Consider the following 19,188-nt stretch of genomic DNA (forward strand, 5'->3'; position numbering starts at 1 on the left):
GAGCAGATCATAGAATGGTTGCAATAGTTTACTGTAAAAAACATATATATATATGTATATATCACACACACACACACACACTTATATACACCATTCTTTTATTATCCTTATGTTATAAATAAATTGTTTATTGCAAAGAACATGTTTGGGTTATTTGTTGAAAAAATAGTCTATCACTATGTCAAATTACAACAGAGAAAAAAGTGTTTAATGTAGACTTTTACAGACTTATGAACCTCGCTCACAAATTATATAGATCTCTACATATTTCTAGCATCCCAGCTGGAAAGTGAAACAGAGATCCCTTACTCAACGCACACTAATTTGGCATCTTTTTAACTGCTTTAATTAATTACCACCATTACTAAAGGCAAAACTCATAATTAACTGAGTAATCATTCAAACTCTTTACAATAGAGTGGAGATAGTGTGAAATGGACAGATGAGGAGTTACGCTGCATGGATGTGTCACTTCTGGCATAATGTAAATTATTAGTTAGTGTAGTTATATGAGCACTGAAAAGGTAAGAGTATTTTAGGGTATGCAAAAGAGAGTTTTGCAATATGGTAAGTCACTGCAGCTGTTATCTCTTTCCACTTGCTGCTCATATGCTATGCTATGTAACCAAATATCAAAAATTCTATGGAACTTTGTTTAGCAAGGGCCCATTTTACCAGGAAGGCAGGAGGGCACGTGCCTAGATAGCCTATTCATACTAAGTAATGTGTTTTATCCTTAGATGTCGCACCGCTTGAACTGTCATCCTAGGTAAAACCAAGAACAATTTACAAATAGCAAACCTAACATAACTTGTTCTAAACTCCTCCTCTTTTGATCCTTGCTCCATTTTTATCTCACGCTTATCCCCCACAAGGCAACATGGGATGAGTTGACATAGTCATGTTTAAAAAGAGCGCTATAGATTTCATGCATTTTATTTAATGTTTCAAAGTATTTGTGGAAACTCAAAGCACTGAAAATCATAATATTGACGTTTGTATATTGACTTTTTAAAAATCAAATTGAAAATTCCATTAATTGCACAGCCCTAGTTCAAAATAATTTGCTATTTCTTTGCCTGTTTATTATCGCTCAGCTACTGAAACATCCTAATGTATAGCAATTCTTAACTGTTGAATACATCATTAATAAATGCCTGCCATTTACTTTGAAATACACCTTATACAGTAATCCCTCCCCATATCGCGCTTCGACTTTCGCGGCTTCACTCTATTGCGGATTTTATATGTAAGCATATTTACATATATATCACGGATTTTTTGCTGGTTCGCGGATTTCTGCGGACAATGGGTCTTTTAATTTCTGATACATGCTTCCTCAGTTGGTTTGCCCAGTTGATTTCATACAAGGGACGCTATTGGCAGATGGCTGAGAAGCTACCCAACCAGAGCGCGTATTACCTATTAAATAAAACTCCTCAAATATATTGTGAGCACGGGGGTGTTCGCACCCCTAGAAGATACGGCCACTCCTCAAAAAATACTGAAAGATTACCTTCACATTGCTCTCTTCCTTGCTGGGCTTAAATGTGGCTGCTTTGTCAAGCGATATGCTTCCTGCATGGTGCTTCGCATACTTAAAAGATCAAACAGCACATATTGATTTTTGATTGTTTGCCTTTTTCTCTCTCTCTTGCTCTGACATTCTCTGCTCCTGACAGAGGGGGTGTGAGCAGGGGGGCTTTTTGCACCCCTAGACGATACGGACGCTCATCTAAAAATGCTGAAAGATTATCTTCACGTTGCTCCCTTCCTAGCAGCTGCGTTGTCCAGCGGTGCTTCGCATACTTAAAAGCCCAAACAGCCCTATTGATTTCTGATTGTTTGCTGTTATCTCTCTCTCTCTCTCTGACATTCTCTGCTCCTGACCCGCACTCCTTTGAAGAGGAAGATATGTTTGCATTCTTTTAATTGTGAGACGGAACTGTCATCTCTGTCTTGTCATGGAGCACAGTTTAAACTTTTGAAAAAGAGACAAATGTTTCTTTGCAGTGTTTGAATAGAGTTCCTGTCTCTCTACAACCTCCTGTGTTTCTGTGCAAATCTGTGACCCAAGCATGACAATATAAAAATAACCATATAAACATATGGTTTCTACTTCGCGGATTTTCACCTTTTGCGGGGGGTTCTGGAACGTAACCCCCGCGATCGAGGAGGGATTACTGTAAAGTACATCATAGTAAGTAGGTAAGGGCTCTCCTAGTTGAGCAAGATAACATAACATGCTTGCAGTGTAGTGCAAGTAATAACAATAGTTTTTTAATTAAGTAGTAATGTCCCACTGGATGTTAATAATTTTATCAAATTTATTAAAATCAAATAACATTCCATACAAGCAAGTCAAATTTTACAAAACTAAGTTTGAATCAAATGAACCCCCACCCATTAGAAAAGAGCTATGCTAACATAGTAAAATTTTAATAGTAGAAAAATAAGTAAATAAATAAATAGAATAAATAAACAGAATAAAAAAGCGAAGAGAATCCACTTTTTCATTTTAAATGCTTATTCTAAAATGTTATCCTGGCAGGTTTTAAGAAGTTTTGCATAGATCCTCTAAGTGAGAATTTGATTTTTTCCAATTTCACATAATATATAACATCAGTTACCCAATGACTTAAAAGAGGTGAGTTAGGACTCTTCCAGTTGAGCAAGATAAGTCTATGAGCCAACAGTGCAGTAAAGGCAATTACGGTTTGTTTGTCCTTCTCCACTTTAAGCCCACTTGGAAATATACCAAACACAGCTGTTAGTGGATTAGGAGAGATTGCGACTCCAAGGCTGTCTGAAATGCATTTAAAGGTTTTAGTCCAAAATTATTTTAATTTGGTGCACGCCCAAAACATGTGGCCCACTGAGGCTGGAACTTGATTGCAACGTTCACAGGTTGGATCTTGCCCTGGAAATATTTTGGACAATTTTAAATGAGACAGATGTGCTCGAGAGATGATTTTAAGTTGAATAATGGCTATTAATAAAATTAAAGGATAAAAGTTGACTGTGAATCAAAGATAGTTTCATATTGTTCAAAGAAGGTACAAGTAGGTGATATTCTTGACCCAGTAGCGCATTGGCCTGATAACATCACTCAAATTAGGGTCTTGATCCATTCTGGACAGTCAACTCGGAGTCAACAAAGATGGGTGCAATATACAATTGAGAGTTGAGTTAGACCACATATTTCACAAATTGTGAAAATATTTTTTGTGTGGATTTTAAAACTATTTCCTCTTTCTTTATAAAATTTTCAAATATGAAATAAAATTTCTTGTGAAAGATAACTAAGGAAACTGTTGTAAAGTGGGTCTTACCCTAACAGTGACAATATTTGGATGCTGAGCTTTAAGAATGGTGTTAATCTCCCTGAGAGATGTAATTGGAAATCCTTCTTTTTCTTTTTCCATTTTCAGACGCTTCAAGGCTACAATTTCATCTGTAACAGAAAAACAAAAACATAAAATTAATTTCAACAGTTTATAACAAAAAAGGAATTTAATTAGAAAAAAATTAATTTATCTGTTCAAAAACCTGTTTTTTTGTCTTTGGCCCTGTACACAACCCCATAGGTGCCTTCTTCAATTCTGTTTAAACACTGAAATTCTTCAACACTTCGGCATCCCTGTTAATAATGAAAAATCCATCATTCAAATCAGGAAGCACAAAAAACAACACACAGAGAAATGTCTACCATACTTCTATTTCTGATTTTCTAAAGTTTTGTCAGTGAGTGTTAAAATCATAAAGAAGTACAGGCAGTCCCCGGGTTACATACGAGATAGGGACTGTAGGTTTGTACTTAAGTTGAATTTGTATGTAAGTCGGAACAGGTACATTATTTTAATAAATGCTATTGTTGACTAACTGTAACCAAGTGCTCTGCCAATGAATGATGGAGTTTAACCTCTCTCTGTCCTTTTTATTATTTCTACTTTATTTTAAATGGTGATGGTTTTTCTCTTCTTTACTGTATCACCAGCACTTGCATCAGATTTGTGTTTCAGAGACATTCTTGAAGAGTGAATACAAAAGGTTAAGATGAGCTCTTCTGCACAGCACTGTACATGTTATCAGAGCAGGATGGCACCCGTCGTCAACACGTCTGATGGACTGACAAGAGACAACTTCCTGCTATGTGCGTAACAGTACAAGCAGGCTTGCTATTGAGAATGAATGGGGCGGCGAGGGGTGGTTCATTACCCGCCCATCATAGTCACCTCCACTACAGTATGCTGCCTGCAGCATCCACCCACCGAGAATGAACACGGTGTGGCCAAAGGCGGGTAGTGAATCGCCCACCACCGCCCCCATTCAACAGGCAGCCACCTGATGCACACTACAATGCTACCCCCCCGCCGCCCCGTTCACCCTCAATGGCCTCCATTCAGCCACAACCAGGTCACCGCTTGCAGCATTACCAACCGCCCACCAAGAACAAACGGGGCAGCCGTGTGTGATGGGCGGGCAGTGAAACACCCCCCTCCGCTCCATCCAGCCTGCATCCAGTCAGGAGCAGTAGCTGCAGCAGCGTAGTGGGCGGGCAATGAACCGCCCCATCAAGTCTCCATCCTGCACACGAGCGATAGCTGTTGCCCTGGAGACTATGGTCCATGTGTCACCGCTTGCCGCTGGGAGCCACCCGAGGGACACTACACTGCACAAGCAGCGAAATCACACCCCTCCAGCCTACGTCCAGCCACCGCTTGCAGCGTCCCCAGGCCGAAGATGACGGAGCGGCAGTTACTGAGGTGCATGCGTCGCAGCTGCAGCCCCGTTCATAAGTCGTAGGTCAGATGTTCGTAACCTGGGGACTACCTGTATCTGTAAGTTTAATGAATATGGATCAAGGATCTTTTATTGTTATTCCAACACCCATGTGCAGAAATGAAATTCGATACTCTAGCCCCAGTAATTAAACAATGCCCACAAGAACCCCATGGGGGGGGGGGGGGGGACACCTACATAATAAAAAGTAGCCCATTCATCCCATAGACTTTACGATAAAGATATCACAGATACATTAACAAAATAACATTAATACATAAAGGAAGGTAACTATGGCTAAAACAATTATTACTGCAGTATGTCCTGTAATTGTAGCAAGTAAAAAATGTATTGGCAAGAGTTTAGTATATGAGACTACTGAAACAAAATGCAAATTTTTAGTGATGTTGTATTCATTAGCCTAATAGCATCCAAGAAGAAGCTGTTCCTCAATAGTGCTATCCCTTAATTGAGAGAAAATTAATTTTATGCCAGCAAATTACCTTATTAGATATATCTGATCTTAGTCAAACTAGCTAAATCATACTCAAACAATGAAGACGCTTTACCCTGAATATCTTATTCTTTGAAGGTAAGGTAGGGAAAATAAGATGAAATGTAACAATCAACAACGTAAGTTGCTCAGAAGTACAAAGGATTAAAATCAAAATACCATAATATTGATTTTGTTTTTATTTTTTTAAACAAAGCAGATATAAGTATTTCAGAAACCTGAAGTGCTGGTAGATATTTTGGTAGCTCCTTCTTAAATTCGACAGGAGACATAGGCGGTGACTCTGGGATATAATTGCCTTCCGGAGTATTAGACTGGGATTGAATTTGAGGAGACTGCTCAGCCTCTTCTGCTTCTTCTTCATCTTCTTCTTCCTCATCGGCACTCTCTTCAGTATCATGATCAAACCTAGATTCTGGCACTGAGAATAAGATGTTAAGAAGTCTTAACAAAGTGAATTAAGCCTTTCATAATAATGTTATAGCTTACACACAGCTGTATCATCTATCAGTTAGTATGCACATTATAGCATCTCTCACACCCTGTATTTTCCAGAAGAGAAATATTGGATAATTAACATGTTTCTGACTAAAAAAAACCCAGAAAAATAAATCCTTATATTCTTCTGAAGGCTGTTTTTTGAACATAGGGGAAGAGCAGTAAACACTTCTAACATGAAGTATAATAACAATAATTTCAATTAAACTGAATTATTTATTGCAACACTTTACTTAGATGCTGCTCAAACAAGTCCTTCTTTTAATATATAAAATATTAAATACTTTTGACCCATTTTACAGACATTATTACTGAATAAGTTCTAGAACATACATTGCAAACACCAAAGTACATGCATTACAAGCATCTAAGGATAAAAACGATAACAGCCTTTATTTCAAATTTGCTAGCCCTGTTGCTAACCTACATCAAAGTATAACTGTTTCCTTATTCATTGGTCTCAGTGTATAATTCAGGGTGAATACCAATTACTTCAGTGAAGCGATGTAAAAGAAATAAAAACAAATGTCAATGGAAAGGTAGTTGGGATGTGCCAATTTAAACTGAACAGTATGCCACACATATAAATAATCCATCCATCCATCCACTGTCCAACCCTCTGAATCCGAACACAGGGTCACGGGAGTCTGCTGGAGCCAATCCCAGCCAACACAGGGCACAAGGCAGGAACCAATCCTGGGCAGGGTGCCAACCCACCGCAGGATACACACAAACACACACAAGGGCCAATTTAGAATCGCCAATCTACCTTACCTGCATGTCTTTGGACTGTGGGAGGAAACTGGAGCGCCCGGAGGAAACCCACACAGACATGGGGAGAACATGCAATCCCCCTACGTCAGGATAAGAGAAAGTCAGTGCAAGAGAGAGAGAGAGAAAAGTAAGTTGGGTAGCTTCTCAGCCATCTGCCAATAGCGTCCTTGTATGAAATCAACTGGGCAAACCAACTGAAGAAGCATGTACCAGAAATTAAAAGACCCATTGTCCGCAGAAATTCGCGAACCAGCAAAAAATCCGCGATATATATTTAAATATGCTTACATATAAAATCCGCGATAGAGTGAAGCCGCGAAAGGCGAAGCGCGATATAGCGAGGGATTACTGTATCTCAGAATTCATTAGGCACCTGCTGTCAGCAGTTTCATCATCAATGAAGCCACTACCTGTGGCAGACATATATGCCCAAGCCGCAACAACTCTGCCATCATTGTTACATAGATGAGGTGGCATGCTTTGGACCCTGGGAAGTTCCTTTTTGTCTCCACACTTTACTCTTGCTATCGCTCTGATACAGGTTCAGCTTTATCTCGTCTGTTCATAAGACCTTTTTCTAGAGTTCTGCAGGTTCTTTTAGGTACTTTTTCCACAAGCTGTAATCTGGCCAGGTTGTTTTTGTGGCTAGCTAGTGTTTTGAATTTTGCAGTGTGGCCTCTGTATTTCTTTCCATTAAGTCTTCTGCAGATAGTAGTCTCTGACACATACACATCTGCCTCCTGAAGACTGTTTCTGATCTGTTGGACAGGCGTTTGGGGCCTTTTCTTTACCATGATGAGGCCTTGTCTGTCATCAGCAGTGGAGGTCTTCCTTGGCCTACCAGCCCCTTTGCTATTACTGAACTCAATAATGCACCCTTTCTTCTTAATGATTCTATTCCAGACATTTAATGTAGGTAATCCTGAAGTTTTACCAATGTATCCAATGTTTTTATTCTTGTTCTGCAGCCTCATAATGGATTCTTTGACTTTCACTGCAAGCCAAGGTATACTATATCAGCACTAATGAAGCAATGGAACATACCTTAATAATCACAAACACCTGTGACACCAATTGTCCCAAACATTATAGTGCCCTAAAAAAGTGGGATCATGTATAAAAAGTGTTGTCCTTTCTATATATGATGTGTTCGAGTTATAATTTTAAACTGGAGCAGAGATAAAAAAGGTAAATCAAGGAAAAATGTGTCTTTGTCCCAAACATTATGGAGGGCACTAGTAAATATGAGTACTTTGTGTGAAAACTTTTGCTATTAGTGTTTAAAATATATGGATTCCCAGCAACATTAACAATACTTTCATTTAAAAATTAAGATAACAGATAAATGGAAGAAATAATATCTGGACTTTGCTAAAGATCAGATTAACTAAAAACCATATTTTCTCTCTAACTCCATGGGATCTCTAGTGAGAAACCTGTGCCAACAGCAAACTGAAGTACACACCATGACTTTGATTTTCCGTCAAACTAGGCAAAGTGGTACATACAACAGGTAGCTAGCACTCTACAACAACTGAGAAGAGGAAAAAAAAAAGTTCTGTAAATTTAACTTTTTTTTTTTTTTTTTTTAAAAAAAAGCCACCATCAATTGTAAAACAGCCTATTAATTAATAAAACAAAGACTGGGCAAGAAAAATGATCATATAAACCAAAGACAAGGCAAGGAAAATTATCATTTAAAGATAATTCTAAAATGATTAAAGCATATATATAGAAATACTTTGGGATATTGGTATATAAAAGAGACCTATGAGAGATTTTTAAATGAAATTAAGAAACCTGGGAATCAAGTTAAAATATCTTCCTACATAATATTAAGGATATCTTTAAATCATAAAAAGATCGCTGAATGGCAATTTGGTTAAGCAGATTTTATTTCAAGCAATCATTAAAATGATGTGTTACCCTTCCATGCATTAAAAGATAAAGCCAATTAAATTAATTGTACACCTTTATATCAATAACTTACCAGCTGGGTTGTGGTTTCCATTCTCTGTTTCATCCTCATATTCCTCATCAGTTTGATCCTCTTCACTTATTTCATCTGCAAAGAAAAAAATTGTTTAATACTTTTTGCCTAAATTTAGGACCAAATAATTATTCACCACGTAATGAACAGTAAAACTAGTATGATGCTGGATTTTTATAGGGAGAGAGAGAGTTTCACATGCGAGCGCAAGGGAAGCAGTCAATGGACTTGACTAAATGTGATCATATATCTAAGGCACACCCTTGGGTGCCAATGTCCGAGGTTCAATCCCCGCAAGGGCAAAGCAATATTGTGTACTCCTGATGAGCCCCAATTAGGGCAAAACACGTGTCATGTACTCTTTGTATTATTTGGCAGATATTATATACATATACACACACACACAAACAAATATACACAGTATATACAGGGGTGGGTAAAAGTAAATCTATTTTTGCCCACTCCTGTATAACTAAGTGATTGGCACAGTTCGTAAAATTTCAAGAAAACAGTTTAAAGCTATCTTTAGGTACTAGAACCTGCACTCTGCTCCGACACATCAGAATTGGTAGCAGATTCTTCCTCTTCCTCCTCTTCCTCCTCCTCATCTTTGGACTCACTGCTTGTCTCTTCCTCCTCTTCTGAACCAGTCCCTGTTCCTATTGGGTTATTTTAAAAGATAATAAACCAATTCTATTTATTCAAGTATTATACTATTTCATGATAAAATGTACACCATCTAAAACTTACCAGAGGAAGATTCAGCAGTGCTCGTTTTCATCTCAATATCACTCACATCTTCTCGATCTGATAAAGGGTCTCTCTTTTCTTGTCTTTCCTCTTTAACTTCAAAAACAAGATTCAAATCAGATTAACTGATTTTACAGGTATATTGTTATATTGTAAACTGGTAAATATTAAACTAGTCAGTCATCTGTGTAAACATACATGGTTAATTAATGTTGACTTGAAAAAGAGTTTTCCTAAAATGTTTACCAAATAACAGCTGGAAATACAATAGTGATATTTCTTCATCATTGCACACTTTATAAAGTAAATACAGACCTGTTTTTTCTGTACTTCACATAAACATATATTGTTAAATGCACTGGAAAGAGAAACAACTGCTTAGCATGGTGTACTGAATAATTTCAGATCACAACTGAAAGCAAATTATTTACAAATCATTCTGATTGCTCACCACTTCAAATTTATACGGTAGAAATTTGTTTCTACTAATTTTAACAGCAATTACATCATGTATTATACGAGAGGAAACCCTGAATTTAACACAATTTTGTACCCATTTTATCAATCACTAGCCATGGTACCTGTCGAACACACGTAATATAATAATTTAAAAATATTTTCTCTCTCTTGCCCTACATACTGTATTTCTTCATCTCCTTTCTTCTGTATTTGCATGCATTTGTGTGTATGAACAAGTCTTAACCAGCATTCCCTCTCTCGAGTGTGTTCCTGTATCTCAGACTATTATTTTCTAGACGCCTATCTTGTCTCCTGTCTGGTTTTATACTTTCCGTCTTTGAAGCTGCCTCCATCAGCGTGCCTCACACACCTTTACTACTTCTTGTGTGTCTCGCACTCTCTCTTTCATTGCGTCACTAAAGCCAAACTTACCATTCAGATTGCTCAGAGGGAATGAACACACAGACCTGCATTTTATTATGTAGTTGATTGCACAATATCCACCTTTTTCATTCTGGTACAAACATACTCATACAAAACATAAATATTCACACATACAGTGGGTGTAGAAAAATGTTTTGTTTCTAATTTTTCTACCTCATGATGGACCGCTTTACTGACATTGACATCTTTTTGCTTTTCAAGCTAAGGAACAGCAGCTACAGATTCTAAATAAAACTTGTACCACACCTGCAACCCTTTAATCAGATTAATTGTGCATGACTTAACAATGAAATAACACGTGTTGCCAATTATCCATTTACTTTTGGCTCCTTAAAACTGGTGTGTTACATAAAAGAAATGCTGTATTTCCTATACCTTTCACCAATTTTTATGTAAATACCTTTGATTTAATGCTGAAAGTCTACATTAAAAGCTCAAATCAACTGTTTTATTTCAGTACCAGAATGCTCAGGTATGAAGCCACACTAATTTACTATTGTATTGCTGTCCAAATGCATATAGGCTGCAGACTGGGAGTCCTCTTGAACAAGAGACAGCGTCAGAAGCGTCTCACCTTTGGACTGCTGCCGAGTGGTCCAAAGTTTTGTTCTCTGATAAAAGTAAATTTTGAATTTCCTTTGGAAATCAAGGTCCCAGAGTCTGGAGGAAGAGAGGAGAGGCACAGAATCCACGTTGCGTGAGGTCCAGTGTAAAGTTTCAACAGTCAGTGATGGTTTGGGGTGCCATGTCATCTTCTGGTGTTGGTCCATTGTGTTTTCTGAGGTCCAAGGTCAACGCAGCCGTCTACCAGGAAGTTTTAGAGCACTTCATGCTTCCTGATGCTGACAAACTTTATGGAGATGCAGATTTCATTTTCCAAAAGGACCTGGCACCTGCACACAGTGCCAAAGCTACCAGTACCTGGTTTAAGGACCATGGTATCCCTGTTCTTGATTGGCCAGCAAACTCACCTATGGGGTATTGTGAAGAGGAAGATACAATACGCCAGACCCAACAATTCAGAAGAGCTGAAGGCCACTATCAGAGCAACATGGGCTCTCATAACACCTGAGCAGTGCCACAGACTGATCAACTCCATGCCACGCCGCATTGCTGCAGTAATCCAGGCCAAAGGAGCCCTAACTAAATATTGAGTGCTGTACATGCTCATACTTTTCATGTTCATACCTTTCAGTTGGCCAACATTTCTAAAAATCCTTTTTTTGCACTGGTCTTAATTGATATTCTAATTTTCCGAGATACTGAATTTGGGACTTTCATTAGTTGACAGTTATAATCATCAACATTAAAAGAAATAAACATTTGAAATACATCAGTCTGTGTGTAATGAATGAATCTAATATACAAGTTTCATTTTTTGAATGGAATTACTGAAATAAATCAACTTTGTCATGATATTCTAATTTTATGACCAGCACCTGTATATATTCAATTATATACATTTATATATACATAACTCACTGTGGTATTCCTGGCCCTGCATATTTCCTTTTAAAATCTTATACAGTTTAACTGAATAAAGTGGTAAAATGAAATGACTACTATTATTGTTAATGTTATCCTAGTACAAGTTCAGAAATAAAAGTACATAGTTTGAGCAAACGGAGTACAACTGCATGACCTTTCAGCTGAGTGGAAAATGTTTCTTGTGGCAGTATTGATGAGTCAGGCTGACTGAGGGAAAAAGAAAAGGCAGTATAATTAATATGCGGCTTAAAATATAACTTAACTAGAACATTCCCGGAAGGTAGCATCTAATTTGGGATAACAACGCTGGCTAGAAAGTCTATGAAAAAGTCACCAGAGCAATTTAGAAGGCATCAAGCCAACAATTATAGAGCCATTGAGTGTGTTTTGTTTTGATTTTTTATTGTTCATATTAAACAGGGTTTTGCCCAGAGGGCATCCCAACTATTTTTGGGCTCATTCCAACACTGGTCAAGTGTGGTGCTGAGGTGTCACCCCCTGCATTTGGGTTCCAATCCAGGCAGTTCACTGTGTGGTGGGTGCAGCAATGTGCTATCAGCACATGCTCCCAAGCCCCCACCCCCCAACTCATCAATCAACCCAATACAGACTTCTGCATTTATAAAACATTTAGAAACATTAATAGTTTTGCTATTAAAATTTAAATGTTCAACTCTTATTGTTTTATTTCTTTTATAAAATAATATTATTATTATTTTATAACTCTTTTTCATTGTAGTGTGCTCTCTTTGTTGTAACCTAATGACAATTAAGAGCAGACACCTGAGCAAATAACACTGAACAATGACAGGCTGTAACTACTTCAGCATCAGACCCACTAATTACTAAATAATAGATTAAATAACCAGACTACCTGAAAAAGCAAAATGAAAATCAGGACCAAAATACTGTATAAAAAAAAAAAAGTAAAAAAAAAAAAAAACAAACAAAAACAAAAAAACCTACATTATCCCCACATAACTGATTAGAAAATTTTAATAAAAAATACCAAAGTTAATTTTGAAATTTCTAGACTAGGATCCCAATTAAAAGCATAAGTTGGTTGGACACAGTGGGTTGCAGGGACCGAGTTTACGAAACACAGTACCAGTGCCTTGTTAACAATGTTTGTTGCAAAATAAAATTTTCAGGTAGATGACTCAGACCTTCAACACTGGCTTGCCACTAAAGTTTGTTAACTCACGATGATGCTTTCAAACTGAAACATGAGGCAAACTGGTCTAATGATGGACTCGTCAGATGGACGTGCAGAACATATGTCATTATGAAGCGTTATATCAATTCTATTCTACATTGCTGAGCAAAGAAACATTTCAATGCAGTTTCTGAGGAATTACAAAAGAATTTACAACACAAAAACAAAAAACAACCTTTACCTCTTATTTGTCAAATCATGGTCAGGTTATTGCTAGTGTCCCTGTGGACTAGCAAAAAGTCTGCCAACTACGCTGGATCACATAGTGTGGTCAAATGTGTGATTTGAGCTGTGAAGCAGCAGTGCTAATCACTGTGTGACCATGATTCAAACAAAATAAGACGCAGAGGGAATGAATACCACAAACAAAATACAACAAAACAGCTACAAACTTGCAATAAAAATATAAAATATTGATCACTGCATTCAAAGAGTTCCACGATTGGTGCATACATTAAACATGCCACAAAACCATGATGTGGGACTGGCTCATTCCACTGTTGGAAGTTGCGGCTCTATTGCAGCAAGTACATATTTTTAGTTTTACATATATACACACCGATGCTTCACACTTTTTTTTTTTTTTTTTTCTTGATGGAAAAAGAAACACTTTGTAAATAGTAATAAATCTTTTGTTTTTATTACTTCATCATGTGTCATGGGTTTTCTGATGAAGGGAAGGAAAGCAGGACTGCTCCTTTAAGGCTGGTTCTTTAATTATGGCTTAATATGGTTAATTACATATGCAAAATAGCCATGTGGAGCTGAGGTTGGAGCACACAGAAGTCAGTATTGTATATCAGGTGGCAGTATTGGTATCCATGGACGTCCGATCATGCTCATGTTTGTGGTCCATAGCTGGTGCATATCACACAAGCTGGTGACCCTCAGAAACTTGTCCTCCCATTGGGTCTGCCAGATCTCATCCTATCAGAGTTTCTTCAAGTTTCCAATTGCCTTTGGATTGGACACCGTACTAACTGACACTTGGATGTTTTTTTGCAATTTCTCTAAATGAAAGGACAACACTTCGAAGGGTAATAATCCTCTATTTAATTTAATTGCTGGTTTCTTGCCATTATCACTGGAATATTGTCCAAGTTGCACTTCAGAGTGTATATTTAAGTCTGTTCCGACTCTGTTTTGTGGGTTTTTAAGTAATCAACAGAAATTGGGATACATGTGCAAATTTTTCCTTAAGCTTGCAAGGCTTAATTTACTTTAATTGCTGCAGAACATCTGTAGGTTGTAACCTATTAGTTGTTCCCTGAAGAAGGTCCATTTGTAATATTCCGATATTTCCTTTTTTTCAGTTTTTGCTAACCCTAAACTTTAAGTTTAAACCTTTGGCAGTTGTCTGCGTACCTTTTCACCATTTTAGGAATTTCATTGCATTTCAACTGATTAAATTTGAAGAAAAACTGGAAAGAAAGAGGTGGTTTAAAAAAAACTTTTGACTGGTAGCGTATGTACTCTTTATTATTATACCAGTAACAGTGTACTGCACGATAACGTGCAGTGAATACACTTGACTTATCGTTTCCATCCTCTTTCTCTGTATGTTTACCATTCGTTTGCTCAGAGGTTGATGCGCCTGCTGCTTCCTGAGCAGCTCTTCTTTACTCCACCCTAGCGGACCGCTGCTTCTCCTCTTTTGTCGGCATTTTTTCCGCATTAAAACCGATTAAGTTAGTTTTTGTGTTTCAATTACTTAGTACATTTTCTTTAATTTTTCACTTAAGCTGGCACTTTTAAGTCTTCAATCTGCCTCAAGAATGATTAACGAAGGTGATAGGGAATGAGAACGGCACCCATACGCATGCGCTGCACAGCCGCCCTGCTGCGTGCTGCCGAGAGTTGATTCTACAGTAAAATAAAATAAAAATGAAAAGAGTAATAAAAATCATCACCCCAAAAGCGGATAGTAAACATCACATAGTATAAACGGTTTGCGAGCTACAGGTGATTTAAAATCCTGGACAGACAAACGAACAGCCACGGTAGCGTATTATATAAGATGTTTGTAAGAGCCATTTTCCTTGTTCTATAAGACTCATGAATATTTCTTAGATGACAATGCATAAATAACGGGAAGTTCCTATAACCCCCGTAAATAGATTCGCAGTGGTATATTCTTACCATTTCTAACAGCTTGGAGTAAACATTATTAGTCATTCAGCTAGTGATTGCCTTGCCTTGTATAAGGTGCAGAGGCATACGGTTTTTAACCGTGATCGCACGTCACCGTGCCTGGGCACTTGCACTGTGCCAACCGGCTTACGAGCCTTTAGAGTTTGAAGCAAATATGGACTTAACAGCACTTAATTTATGTGTTGTGCCGTACGTAAAGCGTACAGAAGAAGAAGCTAAGAACCTTTAAGTAGAGAAAAAGAAATTAACCTTTAAGTAGAGAAGAAGAAACGTGACCGCACGTAACAGTACTCGATGGCCTACGGGCTCTTTGAATGTGAGAAATAACAAGTAAAGAAAACTTGTTCACTTAAGTACCGCACCGTACGCCAAGGCGTACAGAAGAAGAAATTAAGAACCTTTAAGTATAGAAATAAAGTTTAAAGAAGATACTTTATTCCTTTTTTTTTTTTTGTCTTTTATTCTTGTGTGGACTATTTGCTTTTACCTTTCACTAAATACCTTTAAAACGAACTCTTGGACTCTGAGAATTCTTTTGACACGCATCTTACCCGTGCCTGATGACACCTTATATATTTCAGCAGCTACAATGTTAATGTGTACTTTATTTACTAAGGCAAAACAACACAATACTGTATTTTGCTACCAGCCTCTTAGTGTATCAGGCACCAGCTCATTGATTCCAATCTTGTTCACTTAAGTCTTCTGTGTCCATTTCAGACTTATCTCCTATATTTTATTAGGTGCAACATCATAGCCTTTAAATGCCTCAATCTTAAAGAGGTGTAATGAACAGTGCAGTAGGTCGGCAAAGGAAAGAAGGCAGTGTAAAGTCTTGTGAGAACACTGATCCTCCTTGAAGACAAAGCGAATGAGCGGATAAGGAAGAGCATTTTTCGAGATGCCAAGAAAAACAGACAAGTCACTTCAGCTGAAATAAAGACTTCACTGCAAACAAAGTGGTGTTGCTATTTTCAAGATGCACAATAAGGAGGTACTTGAACAAAAACTGGCTGCCCGGTCCAGTTGAAAAAAAAAACAAAAAAAAAAAAAAACACAGCATCTACACAAGCCTCAAAACTTCTGGAACAAAGTCCTTTGGAATGACAACACCAAAACTGAACTTTATGGTCACAACCATAAACGCTATGCTTAAAAAGGACAAAACAAGGCCCATGACCAAAAGTACACCATTCCTACTGTGAAGCATGGAGGCAGATCTTGCCTGCATTACAGCCGAAGTCGTTTGTGGGTTTTTCTTGGCATCTTGTGGCTGAAATCTTGGTTGGTCTACCTGACGGTGGCTTAGTAAACCCCCAACTTTCCACTTTTTTTTTTTTTTTTAAATCAGTTTGAACACTACTGACAGGCATTTTCAGATCTCCAGATATATTTTTATATTCTTTTCCTGAGTTATACAATTCAACAACCTTTTCTCACAGGTCCTTTGACAGTTCTTTTGCTTTCCCCATGGCTTGGTATCCAGCAAAGTCAGTGCACCTCTGCATGAATTTAAATTGACTATTTACACAGACACTGATAACAATCAAAGATGTTGCAGGTTTGGAGACACTCCCTTATCTCCCCATAATTTGAACCAGTGTGTGTCAACTTGTGTGTATATTATCAGCTCCATCATTCAATGGTATGTAAACTTTTGATCGTGCCCATTTGAGTGAATTCAGTTATCATTATGATTTAAAATGGGCACACATAATTATGAGATAATAAATTGCTTCACATGAGCACACTCCCTAACTAAAGGATGCTTTCTGCACGACAACTTATAATTTTCAAACAATGGCCAATATTTCACAAATTCTACCAGGGTATATAAACATATGAGCACATCTGTATACAGTATATATTAATGTTTGTAGGTGCATATATTTTTTGTGTTAGAGACTATTTTTTGTTATGTGGTATGGTTATGTGGTTTGTTATGTGTGTGTCAATGTGGTTTTTGTCGTCTAATATGGTGGTATGCAAAAGTATTCAATTGCAAAGAAAGTCATCATAATTTTTTGCATGACAAAATATTTGTACATATATTTATCCATTAAATATGTTTAATGAGAACTCTAATGTTGTAACAATACCAAAGTCAAAATAAACCATCTTCTGTAGATATTTAACTAAAGAAGAAAAACTCAAAAGTTAGTGTGTGCATAAGTATTCAAGCCCTACACATCAACACTTCGTGGAAAACCATTTTGCTGCAATAATAGCCTTAATTAACTTGTATGTACCATGTTTGCATATTGTTCAGGAGTGATTCTTCCCCATTCTGACTGGCAGAATTTATAGAGATCCTCTGAGATGGATGTATGCCATGTCAAGAGAGTAGTTTTCAAATAATGTTACAGATTCTCAATACGGTTATGGCCATTCTAAAACATTTTCCTTTCTGTTTTTGAGCCATTTCAGTGTCACTTTGGCCCTAGGTTTAGGGTCATTGTCATGCTAAAAGAATACAGTAATCCCTCTCTATATTGCGCTTCAACTTTTGCGGCTACACTCTATCGCGGATTTTATATGTAAGTATATTTATATATATATATATATATATATATATATATATATATATATATATATATATATATATATATATATATATATATATATATATCACACGGATTTTTTGCTGGTTCTTAGGTTTCAGTGGACGATGGGTCTTTTAATTTCTGGTACATGCTTCCTCAATTGGTTTGCCCAGCTGATTTCATACAATGGACGCTATTAGCAGATGGCTGAGAAACTACCCAATCAGAGCACGTATTACATATTAAATAAAACTCCTTAAATATATTGTGAGCATGGGGGCTGTTTGCACCCCTAGAGGATACGGCCGCTCGTCTAAAAAACGCTGAAAGACTACCTTCACATTGCTCCCTTCCTTGCTGGGCTTACTTGTGGTTACTTTGTTGCGCGATATGCTTCCCGCACGGTGCTTCGCATACTTAAAAGCTCAAACAGCCCTATTGATTTTTGATTGTTCGCTTTTCTCTCTCTTGCTCTGACATTCTCTGCTCCTGACACGCAGTCCTTTGAAGAGGAAGATATGTTTGCATTCTTTTAATTGTGAGACGGAACTGTCATCTCTGTCTTGTCATGGAGCACGTTTAAACTTTTGAAAAAGAAACAAATGTTTGTTTGCAGTGTTTGAATAAAGTTCCTGTCTCTCTACAACCTCCTGTGTTTCTGTGCAAATCTGTGACCCAAGCATGGCAATATAAAAATAACCATATAAACATATGGTTTCTACTTCGCGGATTTTCACCTTTCACGGGGGGCTCTGGAACGCAACCCCCATGATCAAGGAGGGATCACTGTAATCTTCTACTGAGCCGTATGTTCACAGCAGACTGGAAAAAATTCTCCAGCAATATTGTGTGGTATTTGTGTCCATCCATTGTCCCTTCAACGCTCACAAGGTTCCTAGTCCCAGCAAATGAAAAGCATGCTACCCATCACCATATTTCACCATAAGGTGTAGTGTTACATGAGGAATGGGCAGTGTGACTTTAACTCTACAAATACTTCTTTGAAGTCTGGCCAAAACGTTCCATTTTGGTCTCATCAGACCATAAAATCTATTGTACAACTGGGTCTTTCTCATACTTTGTAGAAAATGCCATACATGTAGACATCTGTATCTTCTTAAGGAAAGCCCTCTTTCTTGCTACACTCCCATAGACAACTGTTTTATAGAAAGCTCTTGAAATTGTGGACCCATGCACCTTCACTCCAGTTTCAGATAGAGAGCACTGCAGACTTCCGAAAGTGGCATTTGGATTTTTAGTACTCTCTCTCACCAGTTGACATCTTGCTCTGATGTTTAATACTAAGAGACAGCCTGTTTCAGTAAGAGTCTGAGTGCTGTGACAACCCTTCCAGTTGCTGATGATGGATACAACAGTGCTTAAGGGTACATTCAAGCTCTTTAATATTTTCTGTAGCCATTTCCTGACTTGTGCATTTCAATTACTTTTGTTTCTTATATCAGAAGTATGGTCCGTGGTCTTCATTTTTGTAGTGGTTGTCCAACATGTGTACCCAAATATATTAAATTATGGGCAAAGGACTGTCACCTTTGTGTCATTTGTGATTAAGTTATCATTT

At 37.5% G+C, this 19,188-nt stretch overlaps 1 protein-coding gene across 6 annotated transcripts in view; it reads right to left on the bottom strand.

Annotated features, from left to right (window-relative positions):
• Nucleotides 1-19,188, bottom strand: part of cdk11b (cyclin-dependent kinase 11B) — a 125,664-nt gene that overhangs the window by 47,849 nt on the left and 58,627 nt on the right. For all 6 annotated transcript variants that reach the window (XM_051930518.1, XM_051930516.1, XM_051930515.1 and 3 more), the window contains 6 exons: nt 9,309-9,404; nt 9,098-9,217; nt 8,559-8,633; nt 5,515-5,717; nt 3,550-3,640; nt 3,333-3,454 (listed from right to left, as the gene is read on the bottom strand). In XM_051930518.1, coding sequence (XP_051786478.1) covers nt 3,333-3,454; nt 3,550-3,640; nt 5,515-5,717; nt 8,559-8,633; nt 9,098-9,217; nt 9,309-9,404 — 707 coding nt within the window. The remainder of the gene's footprint in view (nt 1-3,332; nt 3,455-3,549; nt 3,641-5,514; nt 5,718-8,558; nt 8,634-9,097; nt 9,218-9,308; nt 9,405-19,188) is intronic.

This window comes from Erpetoichthys calabaricus, chromosome 8 (genome assembly GCF_900747795.2).
Source record: "Erpetoichthys calabaricus chromosome 8, fErpCal1.3, whole genome shotgun sequence".
NCBI lineage: Eukaryota > Metazoa > Chordata > Cladistia > Polypteriformes > Polypteridae > Erpetoichthys > Erpetoichthys calabaricus.